Source organism: Chiloscyllium plagiosum, unplaced genomic scaffold (assembly GCF_037043375.1).
Source record: "Chiloscyllium plagiosum isolate Xiang-an unplaced genomic scaffold, Cpla_swu_hap1 HiC_scaffold_52, whole genome shotgun sequence".
NCBI lineage: Eukaryota > Metazoa > Chordata > Chondrichthyes > Orectolobiformes > Hemiscylliidae > Chiloscyllium > Chiloscyllium plagiosum.
Genome location: NW_028270190.1, coordinates 23,652,002 through 23,673,522, shown reverse-complemented (window position 1 = coordinate 23,673,522; position 21,521 = coordinate 23,652,002). Strand labels below are relative to the sequence as shown.

Here is a 21,521-nt window from a genome sequence, read left to right as displayed (position 1 = left end):
ATTTTCCTTCCATACCAGGCAACATCCTGGTAAACCTCCTCTGCACCCGTTCCAATGCCTCCACATCCTTCCTATAGTATGGCGACCAAAACTGCACACAATATTCCAGATGCGGCCGTACCAGAGTCTTATACAACTGCATCATGACCTCAGGACTCCGGAACTCAATTCCTCTACCAATAAAAGCCAGTACGCCATATGCCTTCCTCACCGCACTATTTACCTGGGTGGCAACTTTCAGAGATCTGTGTACATGGACACCAAGATCCCTCTGCTCATCCACACTACCAAGTATCCGACCATTAGCCCAGTACCCCATCTTTTTGTTATTCTTCCCAAAGTGAATCACCTCGCACTTAGCTACATTGAATTCCATCTGCCACCTTTCTGCCCAGCTCTGCAGCTTCTCTATATCCTGCTGTAACCTGCCACATGCTTCCTCACTGTCAACAACTCCTCCGACTTTCGTATCATCCGCAAACTTGCTCACCCAACCTTCTAACCCCTCTTCCAGGTCATTTATAAAAATGACAAACAGCAATGGTCCCAAAACAGATCCTTGCGGACAACTGCAATGAGCAGGAGTCTGACAAAAGTGTCCATGTCCAGATGTTCAAGGGGTGCAGGGCGAGAGATATTTCATCCACTGTGGACCTGTTACTTTAAAAGGCAAATGTTAAGTGATATAGGTAGGCTGGGAGAATGGAGTTGATGTGGACCCTCACCAGCTTCTCGAAGCATTTCATGATTATTGTGCTCAGGCCACTGGTCGGTCGTCATTAAGGAACAATGCATGAGTTTTGTTTCCTCACTTACGAAGATTATGGTGGTCTTCTTGAAGCAGGTGGGGACTTCAGCTTGTAGAAGAGAGAGTTTGAAGATGTCGGAGAATTTTCCGCTAGCTGGTCCACACTGGAGCTGAGTGCCTGGCGGGGACAGTGTTTAGGCCAAGCAGCGTCTTAGGGTTATTCCCAGGAGGACTAATTTGATTTCTACAGCAGTGACTAACAACTTGAAGCATTGGCATGTAAGAGGATTATTTGATGATGTAAAGTCTCCTTACTCGCAAAACTAGTCTCATTATTCAATTTCCCCTCTTGACAAATTCACAAAATGCATTGGCAATCGAGGGAACGTGGCATGGCTCTCAGAGAGGAACAGGATGAACGCTGTTTCCGATTGGTTACAAACGACCATGGTGTTCGATTAGACCAAATAGCATCTCAGGGCAAGATGCACAGGCTCCTGTTGTATGGGCCTTGCCCATGAAATTTGGCATCTGGCATTTGCTGGTCCACAGTCCTGGGATCGACCATAGTCTGGTGCGGGGGCGGGGGGTGGGGGGGGGGGGGGAGGTGCGGTGGCTAGTTCTGTTTGCGTATGCAATCCAGAGACTTGGGTTCAACAGTCCTTTGGCTACAAAGTGACCAGTTCGGGGATTGGGAACTGTTGTCACAGGAAGAAGAGTTTGCAATTCTTCACCTCTGAGGGCTGTGCGTTGAGAAGTCTGGGAGATTGCAGTTGTGCGCGAGGATGGGTGATAACACTATATGCAATGGTGAATAAAATGAATCTTGGATGGGAAGGGATTCCATAAAGTTGTTGGATGTGGTATGACGGGATTTGCAGCACAGCCTTACCTCTGCAAACATTGTTCCTCTTCCTTCCACATGCGACACCAGGCTCTCAGTACACACATTGATCCTATGTAACCATGTCGTTCGGTATCATGGTGCTGCAGTTATATTAAGGCTTCTCTCCACCGAGAGAGAAACAGCCAAGTGGAAGGTCAAGCTGATACCACTTATCGAAAAGGATCAAATAACGTACGAGGTTTGTCACGCTTGCCATTAAACCTCCATTTCCTTCGTTGTCACAGATTTAATGAATACCGTTTACTGGGTTGGGCAGGAAGGATCGGACTCCTTGTTGCTGCCTGTTAGCCCTGCAGTGGTTTGTTCAGTCAGCCTCGCAGCATTTCTGTCTGGCGGGGGTGAGGGAGCTCTGACAATGCTCAGCAGAACTGGGCAGCAGTTTGCAGGTGGAGGCTCAGCCACTTCTATGATATCTTGAGTCTGGGTCTTCGGAGTGACCTGTGTGTGCTTCCTCCTCCAGCAGGGTACTGTTCCTATTACTTGTGATTAGAAAGTGGCACCTCCACGACAGGACTGTAGAGCAGTGGGCGATGGGGTACAGCTTTGTGCCCATGGCCAGCAGACGCTGAGGGTGCTGGGCCTGCCTCTCCGTGGCAAATGCCAAACTGTCCTTGGAGGTTAGATGATTCATTGATTGGGATATCTGGGTCTCCACAGTGTATCTGCATCCCTGTCGTCTTTCAAGTGTACATTCCTGTCTGCTGCATCTGCTGTTCCCTGGTACATGTAGATGTTTGCCGACACCACGGTCTCTTCTGACCGTACCGGCTCGCTGGCAGCCCTCCGAGTGCTGTGGGAAATGACACAGTGAGGGGTTTACCAAACTGTGCTCCCACACCCTCAATAGCTCACATTCCCAGGGAGCTGGTGGTGTGTGCTGGACACAGCCTTACTGATATTTCCTCTGAGGCCGCAATACTTTCATGTTCAGAGAACGAGGAGGTGTCTTCTTTCCCTACGGAGCGAGAGGAGATGCTGACGGAACCGACAGAACACGAGAGACAGAAGTTTGAGGGGCCAATGCAAAGACACACTGAAGAATTAATGAGACTGACAGAGTGCTAACAAAGGAGTGATGAGTGGTATTTACTCGCTCAGTGGAATGTCAGTGTATCATGTTTTCTTGTGAGAAACAGGAGTCACTCCTCACAGGTTGAGGAATCTGGTGTCAGACACCTCTCCACCAATCCAAGAGCTTTCTGCCCTCCAGTGTTCTCTCATCTCCTGGAATGACAGAAAGGGAAGGATTGAGTGAGAGATTTAAGTTTTGCATGGCTGTTGGTGTTGGTACATGTGGGAGGTATTCCGAGGTAGTGAAGTGGCAATGCCGATGTGATGTTGGTATTGAAGATGAGGAAGACGTCAGTGACAGCATGAATCTGGGTAGGAGGGGGTGCTGGGGCTGGGGTAGAGTGTGTCGGAGGGGGAAGGTTGGTGGTCACAGAGATTCTGACACTTAGCATTTTTTTGGCAATGTTGGTTGTTTTTCTGTACCATTCTCTGGCATGTTCGAAAGCATTCCTATCTGAGCAGGGCAAGGTTACCATGCTCGTGCTCATGTGGGTTCACAGCAGCTTTTTCATGATGGTTCAGCTCCCAGGATGTCGGGCACTAATCAGGAATCTATTGAGTCGCTCCGGGAAGAATGTGTGGGAAGATTAGACTCGGAGCGGATAGGCGGGATGTTACAGCTGCATTGACGTAGCTCATGAGATGGTTATGATAACGATAGTGCGAAATCTCACTGAGCCTCGTGGTGGTATCCCTCCCAAACATTCAATGCAACTGACACTTAGTGAATTACAGTATAATTCGATCTTTTACAACTCCCATTTGTACACAATACTTCATATACTTACCAGCAGGCTCTGCTCTCCTGTCGATCAGCCTTGTCCAGTTGGAAAGAATGATTGAGAGAGATACAAGGCCCAACAGAAGTGAACTGTGAATGTGGTTTTAAAAGTTGGGGTGTCGAGCATATGATCGAATATTCTTTGAATAAGACTGGACATGGTATCACAAGGAAGCTTGGCATTGCAGTTTGCAACATTTCCATTGTTGAGTTGTGCCAATTTACAGCTGAACTGATATTTATTACATCGGAATTGTACTGGTAGACTTCAATTTTACAATTTAATCTAACCATTGAATTTGTTTTTGAAGTGAAATTTCTATAGATATTATGAGTAAAAGCACGAATATTACAATTGATACATATACCATGCTCCCTTGCCTGACCATAACCAATACCAGGAAACAAATGCAACAAGAAAGCAGGAGAAGCAATTTAGATTAAAAATGATCTACTGAAACGTAGCCTTTCCTAACAATTCCTACAAGCTGATCATAACGTCCAATCCTGTTGAGAAGTTAATGTCTGCACTTAATAAACTTGAGAGCTTTTTCTGATTTTTACCTGGTTTTTCACTGGAGTAACTACACCTTCTCTCCGCCAGTCAACAGTTGCAGTTCTCAATTGAATGTGACTTTCTTCAGATTCACTACTTTCATCTCTTTCATCAGTTTCAATTTCAGTCATGTTGACAGCTTCGATTCGGAGAAGTCCATTCATGAGCTTATTGAACTCTTCATTGGTCTGAAAATTCAAACACATTGGTGAAATGATTGACTTTTAGTGGTGATTATGTTGGAGAAGTGTCAATAACGTAAGAGAGCTACATTCTACATATTCGCTGACTTTAGCATGAAGTGCGGGGAAAGCAATGAGGGCACTCGCTCCTCGTGTTTAATCTTTGACTGAATAAATGAGCAGCAGGCAAATAAGTGGCCATCCATTTCGTCCCAATCCAATATAAAGCTGTGTGAGAAACCTCGAGCAGCTCAAATATCTCTGCTCGATCGTTCAATTACCAAAATGGCAGGAGCTTTATACATGTGTTTCATTTTGCAAGAATCAGTTCGATAGTCGTCTCTGATCATTAAAACCTGACAGGTCAATTTCATCATGGAAGGATAGGTTAAGTCACGTCAGATTGGTGGGGTTTATTGGTGTTTGAGATGAACCTTCCCAATCAGGAGGATGTCAAATTTCATCACCGGCCTGACCTGATTTCCAGATAACACATTGGCCTTGAGTTGGCCTCATGGCCCTTGGACCATTAGATTTAGATGCGAAACTCAGATTGATCATTTTTCATGAAGATACTGGATTGGAATGGTTAGAAAAGGACCAGATTTGATGCTATCCATCATCACATAACATATCATCCGGAAATGTGGATGTCTGCATATCAAACTGAGATTGCAGACTGGTATTGAATCATCTGATCTCTCTTTTTGATGGGTAGGGAGGGTTACATGTCGGTTTGAAAGGGGATTGAATATGTCCCGTCCTCTGAGTAATAAGCGGGGCCCTTGGTACATGCAAAAGTCCGAGTTGCGGCTGCCTTTTTGCAGGCTTTATGGAGCACGCCTTATTCCAGTCCCACTCTGACCCCTGTTAAAGTTCTGTCTCTGATCCATTGATTGTTGCTTCCTACTCTCACCCAGAATTAGAAATAGTAATCAATTTTACTTCGAATTTCCACCCTTGTCCCAACTTCACCTGGAATCTCTGAAAATCTTCCTTTCCTTTCTTGATTTTAATGTTTCCATTTAAGGGTTAGACCATCTACTGTCTCCCACAGTTACGTTGAACTACGTCTCCTCACACCCTGCTATCTGCAAAGATTCCATTCCATTTTCCAGGCTTTCCACCTGTACTGCATGTTCATTGGTGTCACCACCCACTGGAGTGTTTATCCTTACCTCAGGACTCCTCTCAATGCCGTTGACAGGCAGTCTTACTCAGTTTGCGCAATTGTTTCCTCACCCATAAGAACATAGGAAATAGCAACATGAGTAGACTAGTGGCTCCTCCACCTTGCTCCATCATTCCATTATGATTGACCCAAAATTGCCCATTTTCCCGTTCCTTCATTTTCATTGCAACACTTGATTCCCCTACCGCTTAAGAATCTCTCTCAGATTAGGCATACAGAGAGGCCGAGTGTCATAGAGATGTACAGTATGGAAACAAACCCTTCGGTCCAACCTGTCCATGCTGAACAGATATCCCAACCCAATCTCGTCACACCTGCCAACACCCAACCCGTATCACTCCAAACCCTTCCTATTCATATACCCATTGCAAATGCCCTTCAAATGTTGGAATTGTGCCAGCCTCCACCACATGGTCTGGAAGCTTGATCCATCCATTTACCACCCACTGTGTGAAAAAGTTGCCCCTTAGGTCTCTTTTATATCATTTCCCTCTCACCCTCAACCTATGCCCTCTCGTTCTGGATTCCCGATCCCAAGGGAAAGAAATAGTTTGTCTAATTATCCTATGCATGCACCTCATCATTTTGTAAACCTGCATAAGGTCACTCCTTACCCTCTTACGCTGCAGAGAACAAAACCTCAACTTGTTCAGCCTCTCCCTGTCGCTCAAATCCTTAGTCCTGCCAAAATACTGATAAATCTTTTCTGAACCCTTTCAAGTTTCACAACATCTTTCCGAGTGGATTGAGACCAGACTTGCACGCAATATACCAACAGTGGCCTAACCAATGTCCTCACAACAGCAACATGACATCCCAACACGTGCATTCAATAACATGACAAAGAGAGGGGGGGCATAACAAACGCTTTCTTCACTATCCTATCTTCCTGCAAAGACATTCAGGCCTCAGACAGAAAGATTTCCTCCACATCTCGATATCAAAACGCTGTTATTGTGATTCGATGATGTCACTTCCGAGCCTCTCTCATTCGCGTCAACATTATCTGTGCACTCACCCTGTCAAACCCAGTAAGAACATATAAATTTCAAAGGGATCACCTGTCATTCTTATAAACCCCATTCAGTAAAGTCCCAACCTGATTAGTCTTTACTCGCTAGAGAATCTTTGGTGCAGTTGTTCCCCTCCACCCCAGAAGAAAAATAGGATTATTTCTGTCTTCACTTTCTACCATCCCATTCTCTGTTTCTTTTTTTGCGAACAAATCCTCTACCAATGCCAATATGTTACGCACTAAACCATAAGCTGTTATTTTGTTTAGCAACAGCTGATGTGGCACTGCATGACATGTCTTTAAAAATTCCAAGTGTACGCAATATATCGGCTTTCCTGTGGTAAAAATAAAACGTTTTGTCTCTTTGTTCACTTATTAACATTTGTGTGCACATAGATCCAGCAAGTTATTGAAGAGGCAAAACAAATATTTGTCTTTAATGCAGAGCAAAGACAGTATCAAAGTGGGGAAGTCTTGTTGCGATTGGACAAACACAGAAGGCACTGTGATGAGCATTGATTTCACTCGTTCCGGAGGAATATTTGGAAGGAAATTTGAAGCATGTTAATTAAAACTATTCCTACGAAGAAGAGGGTTATCAAAGAGAAACATTTTGACAGGCTGGGCCCACTCCACAATAAAGTTGACGAGAATGAGTGCTGATCATACTGAAACAAATAAGACTCGAGGAAGATTGACAGGGCTAATGATGAGAGGATGATTTTCTTGATGGGAAAGGTGAGTACAGAACCAAGGCCTGACGTAGTCATTGTCGCTATTATTTACTTATCTATGCGACTTAACTCTGTGATCTGCCTGTATTGTTCGCAAGACAAAGCTTTTCACTGTGCCTCAGTACACGTCACATTAATTTCAATTCGCTTCAATTCAATTCAGTTCAGTTCAGTTCAGTTCAGCTCAGTTCAATTCAATCCAATTCAATTCAATTAATTTATTTTCAATTCATGGAATGCTGGTGTAATGTTGATGTCATTAGTCACATTTTTTGAGATGCCAAGAATAGGGGAAATGACCAACTGTCCTGAGGAGCAATAATAGAGAGCAGGATCATGTACTTCAATTTGTTTGGAATGCAGGTTAGTTTAACTGCTGTGTGATAAAGTTCAGTCAGCGACAGATAGGGCGGAGCCAGAGATACAGCAGACTCAAAAAGAATATTGTTGCCGAAGGGAGCAGCTTCCACAGTACAGAATGCAACTCCTGCTTCCGGACGTCATAATGGACACCGTCTGTGAAGACTCAACAACATGGAGGTGTATCCATAGTGTGGCTGCCGTCCATAGAGGGAGCTCAAGCCAGCCAGTGTTGTTTAATGCAATTTAGTTGTACAGAATCTGATCGTGCAAGTGAGCAGAAATTATCGAATCAGGGGATTGTTAGTCATTAGAGTTCTCTTCCGCAGAGAGAAATGGAGACTTGAGTCATTGAATATATACAAATTTGAGAGAGATGTTTATGATTTCCAGAGGAGTTACGGGTTATGGAAACCTAGAATGAGAAGGAAGGAATCAACAATTTGGAGGAAAGTGAGATCAGTCTTTGAGTGTACTGAATGAGTGAGTCAGCTTGGAGGACCAAATGTCCAAGTGCTGCTCCTGTAGCTGAATATAACTTAACAATTATATGGCTTCACAATTTCACAATGACCAGCATCAAATAGATCCCAGACGATACATCCTGTACACACCAGAGCTGCAAATTTGTTCATTCCCATTTTAGATGTGCGTTTTCCCAATGAGTGTTCGATGTTGTGTTGTTCAATGTATCTCATATTGTCCTCCCATATCATTCTCCTGTAACTCTCCTCATCCTGAATAAAGAGATTAATATAATCAGGCTGCAGCATCTTTCATTTATAAAATTATACAGAAGCATTAAAAATCCGCTTGTGAAACCTGAAATAACATTTTGCTGTCAGGGTCCATCCTCCCACCCAGATCTGAAAATTATTAATCAGGTTCCCCTCACCCCATTAAAAATAACGCACCCGTAGCACAACCTGTCGAGCTGCCAGTCTGAGAGATTCATTCTGAAAGTGAATTAAGAATAAAATAGCTGAACAAGAGGATGGTTTAATCGACCGTCATGAATGACGTTGACAATGGATACGTTCTCTCGACTACCACCTGTCCCAGTCTGAAGTAAGATTAAGCCAGTGGCAGGCAGGAAATTCAATAAGCCACGTCCTTGCGAAAAAACCGAGGCCAATACATGGGCAATTACTGTGCATGTGTATACCTTCTTAACCTGTTGTGTGAGAGACCTGCCTTAAGCTGCCAGCATAGTAAAATCAGTGTCGGCAAAGAGACGCTTCATTGAATGGGCCGCTTGTGATGATCAGACGGCTTCCCCATCCCTCTGTCTCCAAGTTGCCCACTTACAATTGCCTCTTCAACACCATGAATGGATCTTAATCTTCTAGAGGCAGGTTTTTGGTCTTTGTAGTAAATCCAACAGGACTGCAGCGGGATCCTAGTAAATTAAGATACACCAATTCCCTACTGATTCACTTTGTGTTTGGTCAGTTCTCTAATGAAGTTAGAAACTTGGAGAATACCCATTGAATTTCAAGATCAATATTTTCTCAATGTCACTTCACTCAACAGATACCTCTCATTGACTGCAGCTACATATTCTCAATTTCTGCCAGTTGAACGCAGACCATTCCTATTCTGAGTGAGCTTCACATCACAGACTCTCCTTTTACCTTGGTGTACTGGTTCCCATGTTGTGATTTCCAAATTTTCCAGTCTTCATCCAATTTCGAATCAAATGTGCCTGTTGAGGCTGCAGCCAGAATCGATACCGCCACACTGCCCAGAAAGAGCCAGACGTTCATGATGGACAACCTAATAGGCAAAACCAGCTTTAGACAGGGAGTGGGTAATTTTCAAGGTAGCTGTTTCCTTATTCTGAGAAGGAACAATATAAATTGTACAAATAATACAAACAATAAAATTCCAACAATTCATCCAATGCTGAAAGTTTAATGTAATTCACCTTCATGAGGCATTGTCAGTGGATTGGAATCTTCCAGCACCAGATTGATCAACTTAATGAGGTTTCAAATTTAAAACCAATTATTGGAAAGAACACGGTAAAATGAAATCATACTTTTCCATAAATTGCCTTCTTGTGATGAAAGTTATTTGACTCACGGTCCACAGGTTTAATCAGTCAACAGCTCATGTCGTAATGATTACATTGCATCCAACCTTGCATTAAGCAATGAATCCTTAGAAGGCATGACTGTACGTTTAGCAACAGGAAATAAAGAACAGCTGGACATATTATATTGTTATCTTCTGTCACTTTAGAGAATGCCAAAAAAATCTGAAGACGACATGTAAATCGCGAATTGAAAGGGAAGGAAGAAATTGAACCAATGCAATCAACATGGAAAGATACAGGGAAAAAAATCAAACTGAAAAAACTCATATGTCCTCAGTAAAAAGATAGAATTAATGATAGAATTCCGAAATTGAATGTGTGCAGCATTTTTAAAATGTTGATGTAAAAAGTCACAGAACAATGGGTATGACATGAAAGTTGTTTCAGAGGAGTGGTTCCAAAATGGCCACGGAAGGGACCAACCAACCAACTGATTATTCAAGAATCCTTCATGTTTAAGAAGTAAACGAACAAGGCGGAGGGAATTTGGCCAGCTCGTTTGATAAGCTTCAATGTGAAAAGGGAAAGTTGAAACGAGAGGCAAGCATTTGTGTTTTTTTTTACACAGAGGCTTATACATGCCTGGAAAATGCTGCCAGTTGAGGTGCTCGAAGTAGATGCAATGTCGAGGTTAAGAGAAATTTAGACAGACACATGAACAGGCAGGATATGGAGGGTCACAGAACATGTGAAATGAGATGAGATTAAATTAGAAAAGCATCATGGTAGGCGCAACCATGGTGGTCTGAAGGGCTAGTTTATTTGCTGCATTGTTTCATGTTTAAAACCATCGGATATCAGTGAAATAGTTAGAAATGGTTTTCTGGATGACTATGTGTGGTGATGAGAAAGGAAAATCCGTCTCTGGTGGGTCTTATTCCTGCGTTTCGTAAGAGCGTAGATGGAGTGCACAAACCAAGGAATAGTGGTATTTTGTAAGAAATGTATCGAATAGGTCATTACAATTTTAAATTTCATGTTGATTAGATGAATCAAATTGACACATACAACCTTGTGGTTGAATTCATGGGGTGTAATTATAAGAGTTTTTTGAAGAATACGTTATAGGATCAACTGAAGAACAAGCTATATTCGTCCTGGTATGTATGAAACGAGACAGGATCATCAATAATAATCCAGTAAATGATTCGTTCAACAAAAGTGGTCACAGCTTTCCGGAATTTCATATGCAATGTAAAATAGAAAATCTTGGATATCAAGCTCGTGCCTGAAACTGAAAGAAGATCAAGCACAAGAAGGTGATGACAGCGTTTACCGCAGTGGGAGATGGGAAAAAAGGTGAGGTAAGAGACTGGATAAACAGTGGGATACAGTTCAGGTAATATTTAGACCTTCATATCAAGGAACGATTCAATGGTGTAGATTGTAAGAGAAGAATGTACCATTTATGGCTAAATATCAAATTCACGTCTAGTCTAAAGAAATTGATCATCATCTGTGCAAACATCGATTAAGAGATTTAAAAAACACAATCTGACAAATGACAAATATTGATGAAGAGAATAAGAATATGAATGTTAATGACAAATAAAAAATAGAAAGTGAAAGCAAGGACTTTAATACTTATTTAAAGGAAGAAGCTAGCTGAAATATTGATTATTTCGATGGTGAGATTTGTCCATGAATAATGGAAAAGACGAAAGTAGCAGGGAGTTTGAACAAATATCCAGTTTCATGTTAAAAACAACAAAACAAAAAGATTCAGAATCAAGAAGTAAATGGAGGGAATTACCTTGATCACTGAAGGAACAATTACTCAGAAAGCAAATGAGATTAAAGTCTGACATTCACTTGGATCTGACTGATTAGATCTGAACGTTTTAAATATAGTTACTGCAGTGATAATGGGTACAATAGTGACAATATCATTGCGGTTCAGGAATTGCTTTCGTTGATGGATATCTGCAAATAGGGCAATTCACAATAAGGAGAAGAATAGAAATTTGGAAGATTTATGCAAGTTAGGAAATATGATGTCATTGCCTAAAATAGAACAAAGAGTAACGACTGTTATCGCACAACAACAGGCCTATCGGCCCTACAAGCCTGTCTTGACACATATTGTCCGTCACCAATGAATTGTCTTCACTTAGAGGAACCATGACCCTCAACCTCCGATCCTATTCTTGTTTTCGACCAGGTACGTCTTGAATACTGCCATTGCGTCCGCTTCCACCAACTCTTTCAGAAAGCGCTCTCGACACTCATCACTTTGTGTGAAATGTTTGCCTCTTTTAAAATGCACGCCCACTACGCATGTTTCCCTTAGTACTGACCCCTCCAGCCTGGTAAAAAGGTCTCCTACTCACCATTCGATCCATGTCATTCTTGTCCTATTATCTGACAGGTCACCCCAAAAAGCAAACCCAGTCTCCGTGATAATGAACATAACACATAGAAAATTACAGCACAGCACGGACCCTTCGGCCCTCATTGCACCGACCTCCGGAACAAAAGTAAAGCTCATCTCCATTACACAATAACAAATTCATCCGTACGTTTTCCAAATGACCATTTAAATGCCCTTAACCCTGGTGGGTCAGCTGCTGTTGCATGTAGTGCGTTCCACAGCCTTTCTACTCTCTCAGGAAAAAAAAAAAACACCTCTCACATTCGTCCTATATCTATAGCTCCACAATTTAAAGATGTCCCGTCGTGCGAGCCATTTGAGGAATAAAGGCTGTCAGTCTCCACCCTGTCTACCTCTCTGATTATCTCTTATGTCTCAATTAAGTCACCTCTCAACCTTCTTTTCTCTGACCAAAACAGAATCAAGTGCCTCAAACTTTCCTAATAATACTTTCCATCCATAATGCAATCAAATCTAATCTAAAAACCAGGCAACATTCACGAAAATCATGACTGAACCCTCTCCAAAGCTTAAACATTTTTCCTCCAATTCGGTGAGCAGAACTGTACGCAATATTCGAAATGTGGCCATACCACAGTTTTGTACAGCTGCTATATTACCGCGTGGCTCCGAAAGGCAATCCATCTGCCAATAAAAGATAACACAGCCGTCTGCCTTATAAAGAAATTTCTTAACCTGGATAGCTATTTTCACGGATCTCTGTACATGGACACCGAGATCTCTCTGCTCATCTACACTAGCAAGAATCTTACCATTCGCCGAGTAACCTTTATTCCTGTTGCCCCCACCAAAGTGCGCGTAACGTTTACGCGTTAACCTACACTTGGCACCACAGCCCAGCTCTGCAGATTATCTTTCTCCCGCTATACCTTGTAACATGCATGAGCACTATCCACAACTCCACCGACCATAATGTCACCCGCAAATTTACTATCATATGCTTGTCCGCCCTCATCCATATTATGTATAAAAATAACAACCAGCAGTGGCCCTAAAACAGAGCCTTGCATTACACCATTACTAAATGAATCCCAGTATACACATTTCCCGTTAACCACCTCCCTCTGTCTTCTTTTAGCGAGCCAATCTCTGATCTAAACCACGAAATCATTCTGAATCCCATGCCTTCTTACTTTGTGGAATAACCTACCATGGGGAACCTTATCAAAAGCCTTACTGAAATCCATGTACACCGCATAATCTCTTTTACCTCATCCAACTGGTTGGTTACCATCTTATAGAACTCAATAACGATTGTGCGGAATGGGCCTCCCCTGCGCAAAACCGTGTTGACTATCCCTCATCAACGGATTCTTCTCCAGATGATCATAAATCCTGTCGCTTATACCCTGTCCCAACACTTCACTCACAATCAAGGTAAGGTTCACCGGTCTATAATTATCAGAGTTGTCTCTACTCACCTTTTGAACAAGGCGAGAACATTTGCTATCCTTCAGTCTTCTGGCACTACTCCCGTAGCCAATGTCAACATAACGAAAAAAGCCAAAGTGGCTGAAATCTCCTCCTTGTTTCCCAGGAAATCCGAAGATAAATCCCATCCAGTCCAGGGGACGTATTTATTTTCAGACTTTCCAGAATTGCTACATCTCCTACGTGTGAACCTCAGTCCTGTCTAGTCTCTTAACTTGCATTTCAATATTCTCGAAAGCCTATCGTCAGAGCCAAAATGTCCCCATACCAGGCAACATGATGGTAAGCCTTTTCTGGACACTCTCTATGGCATTGACATCCTTCTGGAAGTGTGGCGAACAGAACTCTGAACAATATGCTGAGTATGGCCTTAAATAGAGTTCGGTAAAGCTGAAGTATAGTCTCTCCACCTGACATTTTCTGCAATTCCAATGAAGTGAAGCATGCGAAACGCATTTCTTTAATTACCTATCTACCTCCGCTGCGGCCTTCCATGATCTGCGGATCCAAAAACCCAGATCTCTCTCCATACTAACTCTCCTAATGATTCTTCCATTCACTATATAATTTTCATCTGTACTTGACCATCCTTAATGCATCAACTGACTTTCTTTCGAGCTCAACTCCACCTGCCATTTTTCTTGCCATGCAGTGACTCATTTATATCCTGCTATCTCCTCCGAAGGTCATCCTAACTGTCCACAAAACCACCAGTCCTTGTCGTCCATAAACTTACTAATTTGCCAAGCCATGTTTTCCTCCAAATCAGTTATGTAGATCACAAACGACAGATGTCAAACCACTGAATCCTGTGGAATTCCACTTGTCAGAACCCACCATTTTGAAATAAATTGTGAATCATCCACAAAAACCCTCGTTCTTCTACGACTAAGCAAGGTCTGTTTCTATCTTACCAGTTCACCCCTGAGACAGTGTGACTTTACCTTTTGTACCAATCTGCCTTCAGGGACCTTATCAAAGCTTTTACTGAAGCTCATGTCGAGAGCATCAACTTTTATTCCCTTGTCTATTATCTTTCTCACCCCCGAAAAAAAACGATCAGTTTCGTGAAGTGTGACCTTCCCCACATAAATATGTTGAGTCTATCCCTCAGAAGTCCATTTGCTTCTAATTGCCTACAGATATTGTTTCTGAGAATCTTTTCCCATCGTTTCTCTACAACCAGTGTGAGGCTCACAGGCCAGTAATTTCTATACAAATCACTGTGACCTTCCTTAAACAATGGGATAACAATGGCTACTCTCAACTCCGTTAGATCCTCACCTGTGGCTTCCCCTGGTGGAATCCATTACAGCACAAATATTAAGTAAGGTCACAAAATGCCTGAGGACCATGGGTTTCATCTCTCTCAGTGGACACAGACGGTATGTCATGGTTAACCATAGGGGTCACCATACCTCAGGAATGGGCAGTGGTCGAGAATGTCGGACTTTCAAGGTAACCGTATGCGATATGGAAAATAAAGAATAAAAGCATCTTTAAATATTACACGATAAGCAAGGTCGATCAACATCGTTTTCTGAAAGGAAATTGCATTTGTTCAAACGATTTTGAGGATATAACTACAGATTAGAACTCGTAGGAAGCAGGATAGTATTGTGTTTAGGTATCTAAAAATGTTCAAAATTGTGAGAGATGAAAGACACAAGAGCTTACACTGATGGAGTTGCATATCAGCGGAAATGGAGAGCAAGCGAACTAATAGAATATAGGGAGTTGGGATGAACAGATAACTTGTAAGTTGGCAAGTTTCAATGCGTGGAATGCCGCAGCGATTGAACATGGAACATTATCTGTCTATCAGCTATAGCGGTGACATAATGAATGAAGAGAGCCTTTTACAGTCAAATCTACGGATATATTGATTATTAGATTACATTACAGTGTGGAAACAGGCCCCTCGGCCCAACAAGTCCATACCGACCCGCCGAGGCGCAACCCACACATAACCCTACACCTAACACTACGGGCAATTTAGCATGGGCAATTCACCTGACCTGCACATCTTTGGACTGTGGGAGGAAACCGGAGCACCCAGAGAAAACCCACGCAGACACTGGGAGAACGTGCAAACTCCACACAGTCAGTCGCCTGAGGCGGGAATTGAACCCTGGTCTCCAGCGCTGTGAGGCAGCAGTGCTAACCACTGTGCCACCGTGCCGCCCACAATGGAACCAGGGTCTCTGGTGCTGTGAGGGAGCAGTGCTAACCACTGTGCCACCGTGCCGCCCACAATGGAACCAGGGTCTCTGGTGCTGTGATGCAGCAGTGCTAACCACTGTGCCACCGTGCCGCCCACAATTGAACCCGGGTCTCCGGCGCTGTGAGGCAGCAGTGTTAACCACTGTGCCACCGTGCCGCCCACAATATTGTTTGCAATATAAATTGGGACGAGGACACAAACTGCTTTCAAAGGCACGGAGAGAATTTCGCGGGAGTCAGATATTTAGCAGGTGGAATAAAATATGACAAAGTGGTTGATTCTCCATTTCGTTGGGTAAGCAGGAAAGCAGAATGTTATTAAATGGAGAGTAGAATGTAGTTGGAATAAGCGATGTAGGACAGCCCCAAATAAATTCTGCAGAAACTCAAAAAGTCTGACAGAATCTCTGGAGTGAGAAACAGAGTTAATGTTTTGAGTCTGGTTTGACATTTTCAGAACTGAAAAGGGCTGGATCTCCATGCCATGCAACAAAACATGCAGTCACAGAATTATGTGTATTGAACTTAATTTGATAATTTTTGTCCATTTTCCACATTTTGTTTAAAAAGTTCACCTAATTTACTGTTGCATACTTCGAAGCTGTGCTCAAAGTTAGAAGTTGTGCTTTTAATTCCAAAGTACAATCTGTTAAACCAAAACTTGAGTGAAATGGCAATAACTTTAATTCGTATGTCCTGAAGAAGATCTTCATTTCAGGCACAGATCTCTGAATCAATCATTCTGCAGAATATATTTTCAATCAGAGCTTATTATCACTGTACAAGACTGCAGTGGAAGTCTTTGTCATGCCCTTTTCTGTCTCACCTGTTCTGCTTCCACGTATTTTCAGAGATACAGAGAGCAGGGGTATATACAATGTGTGCGTGAAGTGTTCACGTGGCATATGATGCGGGGCTAGAGAGGCACGTCAGGTGGAAGCTGGGATGAGGAATTTGCTCGCTGATGGGTTAGAGATCGGTGGGGATGGCTAAGAGTAAAGAATGTCAAGGGTCGAAAGTCAGTCTGAAAATGGCGAGAAAAGCTGGGAACTGCAGCATTTGGTGGTTATTGAGGGTTTAGGATTGTGACTTCAGGGGGTCAGTTGCCTCACAGGGAGGGGTTGTGTCAGTGTTAGAGATGCGGCGGTGGTGCTGCGATTAGCTGCAGGAAGGATCGTTCTGTTGGGTTGGGTGGTTTTCTAACTTGGTAGATTTATGCCCGCCCGCATTCACTGGATAATGCATGAAGGTGAAATGCCTCGCTGATGTGTATAGAATTATGAAAGGACTCAGGATACAATGATGATGTTTCCTCTGGCCTGGGAGTCCACAGAAAGGGGCCAGGTTCTCACGATACACACGGGACACCATTTCCGACTGGGATGCTTAGAAATGTCTTCACTCAGGCAATGGTGACCATCTGGAGACGCTCTCCACAAAGTGCTCTGGAGGCAAAATCATTGTGTTTTTTTTTAAAGAAAGAAACATGTAGATTTCCAGAATCTAAAAGTGTCAGTGGGTCTGAGAGAAAAAAAATCAGGTATGGGACTTCGTGATAAAGGGTCAGCCAGGATCATATCGGAAGGTGGAGCAGCGCTGATGGGAAGGTCACCCTTTCTCCCATCGCCCATTCTCTCCTATTCTTAGCATTTATTATCACATATTCAGCTTCTGATCTGCCCGCCCATTTCATATACTATGGAACAGTCCAAACTCTCTAAAAACTATCAATAACATAGCCTAGACCCTAACCTGAGTGTTAGGTGTTGCATTGCAGATGTGGTTCGAGTAGTCAATCTACTCGGATTTAAGCAAAAGACACTTCATTCTTACCCCACAGTTAGAAAACACGGAAAACAATAAAGGTTGTATTGGAACAGTTACTTATTAGTAGTTACTGTATCGGGTCTGTTAATGTGTTCCATAGTTAGTTTATTTTAAATTTCGCTTTCTTTAGTTCGTGTTTCAATCGTAGTGTTTAATTAACTTCTATTCTACTTAAAGCCGCATGGTTTGACCAATTGCATTACACCGAGAATATCCACTTTACATCTGCCTTTAAAATAGGAAAAAGTTAGTGTCTCGGCTACCTTCTTAAAACATTTTGAGGGGTTCTGGCCCAGTCCATAACAAAATAAAAGCTACGTACTCTGCTTCTTCTTGAGAACACATCTCTTTGAAGAGAAACAGAACAGAACCAATCCCTCTTAAAGGCGCATGTTATCACACACAGCACTCTCTCTCTCTTTCTCTCTGCTCCATCTCCACCTATCCGCTCAACACTAACCTTCCCCCACACCACATTCTAAATACTCCTTATTCTCTGCTGCTATCAGTTGTGATGAAGGGGAAACAGACTCAAAGCATTAAATCTGGTTTCTTCCCACATTTGCTGCCAGTGATTCGCGGTTCACCATATTCATTTCAAAGACAGTTAGGGATGGATAATGGTGGTTGTTCTAGCCTGTGAATACACCAGCGTGTGAAAGCTGAGGTTTTTCCACTGCGAACTCGGAGGTTCGAAAACTGCACTCCCCTGCAGACACCGTACTGTCTCTGAGCACAGATACTTCCAAACTGCAAATCAAGCTTAGGTTTATGCCTCCTGGAACACAATTTTCAGATAATCACCCCCTCAATGATACATAAGAATGAAGAAATTTCAGGCTCCATTACATTAGCACTGAGCTGTTGTTCCTTGACCTGCAGGCATTTGGTCGGTGTGATGTTGGTATGGCTCACGCAGGTATGTACCAACCTACCCACAGTATAGCTGGAAAATATCATTTGCCATCCATCCAAATAATATTATTATTGAAGAATTAGAATTCATCGCATTAAGCAGGACCAGAGGCGGCACAGTGTTTCAGTGGTTAAAACTGCTGCCTCAGTGCCAGGGACCCAAGTTCCATTCGACCCTCGGGCGACTGTCTGTGTGGAGTTTGCACGTTCCTCCGGGTGCTCCGGTTTCCTCTCACTCTTCAAAGATATGCAGGTAATGTGAATTGGCCATACTAAATTGACCATAGTGTTAGAAACATTAGTCAGTAAATGTGGGAAATGTATGTGGGTGTGTTAATCTTCAGAGGGTCGGTGTGGACTTGTTGGGCCGAATGGCTTGTTTCCACACTGTAGCGAACCTCGTCCAATCATTACCTTGTGAAATCTGGTATTTGTAAATATACCGTTCTGACTTCAACTACATGTTTCAGACAGAGAGAGACAAGCTGACAAAAACAGTGTGTGAGAGAAAAATAGACGCATAGAGAAACAGTGAGAGAAGGAGACTCAGAAAAAATGAGACAGAAAGTCAGTTTGTGGGTGTGTGAGAGAGAGAGATGGAGAGACAGAGGCAAGGAGTAACACAGAGAGTAAGAGGCAGAGAGAGACAATCAGACGTGCAGAGTGGGATAGAGTGAGAAAGGAGGACAGACAGAGGTGACAGTGACAGAGAGAAAACGACAGAGAGTGAGAGGCAGAGAAGGAATGAGTGAGAAAGAGAACAAGAGTGAGGCAGCAGGGAGACAGAGAGACATACATGGGGAAGAACAAGAAAGAAGGACAGAGAGAGAACGGCAGTGAGAGATCGAAAGTGACAGAGAGATGGTGCGAGAGAAAGACACTGTGAAGGACACGGACAGACAGTGAATGAGGGAGATCAGAGACAGTAGAAACAGAGAGACACACAAAGAGAGAGAGATCGATGGAGATAGAGACATGGAGGGGGAAGATCAAAAAGATGAAAAGAAACAGTCAGTGAGAAAGAAAGTTACTGTGTGTGTGAACAAGAGATACTGCGAGGGAGTGAGGAAAACAGTGAGATACATTGAAAGAGAGAGAGTGGGAGACAGTGGGAGAGGAAGACTCAAAGGGACAGAGGTGCTGAGACAGAAATAGTGAGAGGGAAAGACAGTGAGAGAGGTAGGGAGATGTATAAAGAAAGGAGACTGGGATAGAAGGAGAATGAGACAGACAATGGGAAACAGGAATAGAGGAGAGGCATTGAGAGAGAAACGGAGAGTTACAGAGAAAGAAAGAGTGACAGAGAATGTGTGTGCACGTGAGAGGGAGAGAGAGATACCATGAAGGACAGCGATCGAGAGAGATAGAGTGAAAGAAAGAGCAAGTCAGAGACAGAATAGAAACAGAGAGATTCACGAGGAGAGAGAGAGATAGTGAGAAAGACATGGGGAGCAAGAAAGAGGAACAGAACAAGTCAGTGAGAGAAAGAGAGGCAACATGTCTGTGAAAGAGAGATACTGTGAGTGAGAAAGCAAGGCAGAGGGGGTTGACAGATACGGTGAGATGTACAGAAAGAGAGAAAGTGGGAGACAGAGAGAGATAGTGGGAGAGAGAGAGGGAGAGGTACTGTGACCGAAAGAGAGAGAGGGAGAGACAGTGACACAGAGAGAGAGAGAGAGAGAGACAGAAACAACGAAAAAGAGAGAGAGAGAGACTATAAAGAGAGACATAGGGAAAGATTGAGAAAGATGGACAGAGAGAGATCGATAGTGAGAGAGGGCCAGTTTGAGAGAGTGAGACGAGATACAAAGATACTGTGAAGGATAGAGAGAGAAAACGTCAGAGAGAGAGGAATTCAGAAACAGAGGAGACACACAGTGACACAAGGAGGGGGTGGGAGAGAGAGAGAGAGAGATAGATAGACATGAGTGGGGGGAACGAGCAAGAAAAAGGAATAGGGAGAGTCATCGAGCGAGAGAGTTGTTGAGGGAGACAATAAGACAGTGAGAAAGAAAAAAATAATGACACAGACAGTGGAAGAGAAAAAGAGAGAGTGCAATAGAGGGAGAATCAGGGAGAGAGAAAGAGACAGAAGGAGAGAGACACTGAGATGAGAAAGTGGGAGACAGTGAGTTATAGAGGGAGAGAGAGAGAGAGATTGAACCAAATGAAGACAAACAGAGAGAGGCATAAAAAAGAATCACCAACCTGAATCACCTCTTCTCTGAACCAGTTAAAGAGTCTGCCCTTCAGCCGTCAATTTATGTCACTGTCCCTGTTGGGCCACTCCTTCTTTTCATTCAGACATTTACATCTTGCAAAACATTCTCTTGGCCAAACGAACCACAGCACGCCCATCCAGGTTAACAGGGATAGAATGTAAAGTGTAAAAACAATTTGATAACATTTGCATGTTCCTTTGCTTCAAACCAATTTGATGCCAATACTCCGGTGGCTGTTTTCAAACTCTCCTCAAGGTGTGACATTTATTCAACAACCAACAATTCAATGTGTATGTTTAATTAAATACACTCTACAAAAGTATTGCATGCAATACTTACTGTCAGAAGCAAGTACTTCATCTGAAGAAATACTTTTATATTGAACACTCCACTGAAACCTACCCTTCCCTCATAAGATCAGCGGCAATGTGCAATTTACTTAAACAAGCTGACATCTGGCAAGTGGACAACCTGACAGTGAAGCATTGCCTCACCACTGCTCCTGATAATGCGTCAGTCTGTATACTCTGTAGTTCAGTTTGCTTCCATTTAAATCAAAGATGTTAAATATTTCATCGTTTGTAACAAATTTGAGTTCCAATCATGAGCAAAAGCTCAACACGATTTCATCATTGAATCCAGGGGAAGGTAAAGATTGTAGTTAATTAAAGGAAGCGGTGTGTAAAGCTGACGTTGGGTGGGAGGGGCATCATGTAGTTCAGTGGGAATGAACAGGTTTCTTTAAAACATGCTGATGTTAAACCCCAGGCCTGGGATTCAGAACAACTTTTTGAATTCAGGACAGTCGGACTAAAAAAAAATGAATTAAGAGAGAAAACAACATGAAATTAAACCAGTGAGAGAGAT

At 42.9% G+C, this 21,521-nt stretch overlaps 1 protein-coding gene across 1 annotated transcript; it reads right to left on the bottom strand.

Annotated features, from left to right (window-relative positions):
• Positions 1 to 2,282: 2,282 nt before the first annotated feature.
• Positions 2,283 to 9,327, bottom strand: LOC148134882 (procathepsin L-like). The gene is made up of 5 exons (XM_087985403.1): positions 9,181 to 9,327; positions 8,161 to 8,283; positions 4,072 to 4,251; positions 2,549 to 2,610; positions 2,283 to 2,445 (listed from the first exon to the last, which is right to left on the bottom strand). The coding sequence occupies exons 1-5, from the start codon at positions 9,310 to 9,312 to the stop codon at positions 2,283 to 2,285; spliced, it is 660 nt and encodes a 219-aa protein (XP_087841529.1). The 5' UTR covers positions 9,313 to 9,327.
• Positions 9,328 to 21,521: the final 12,194 nt, after the last annotated feature.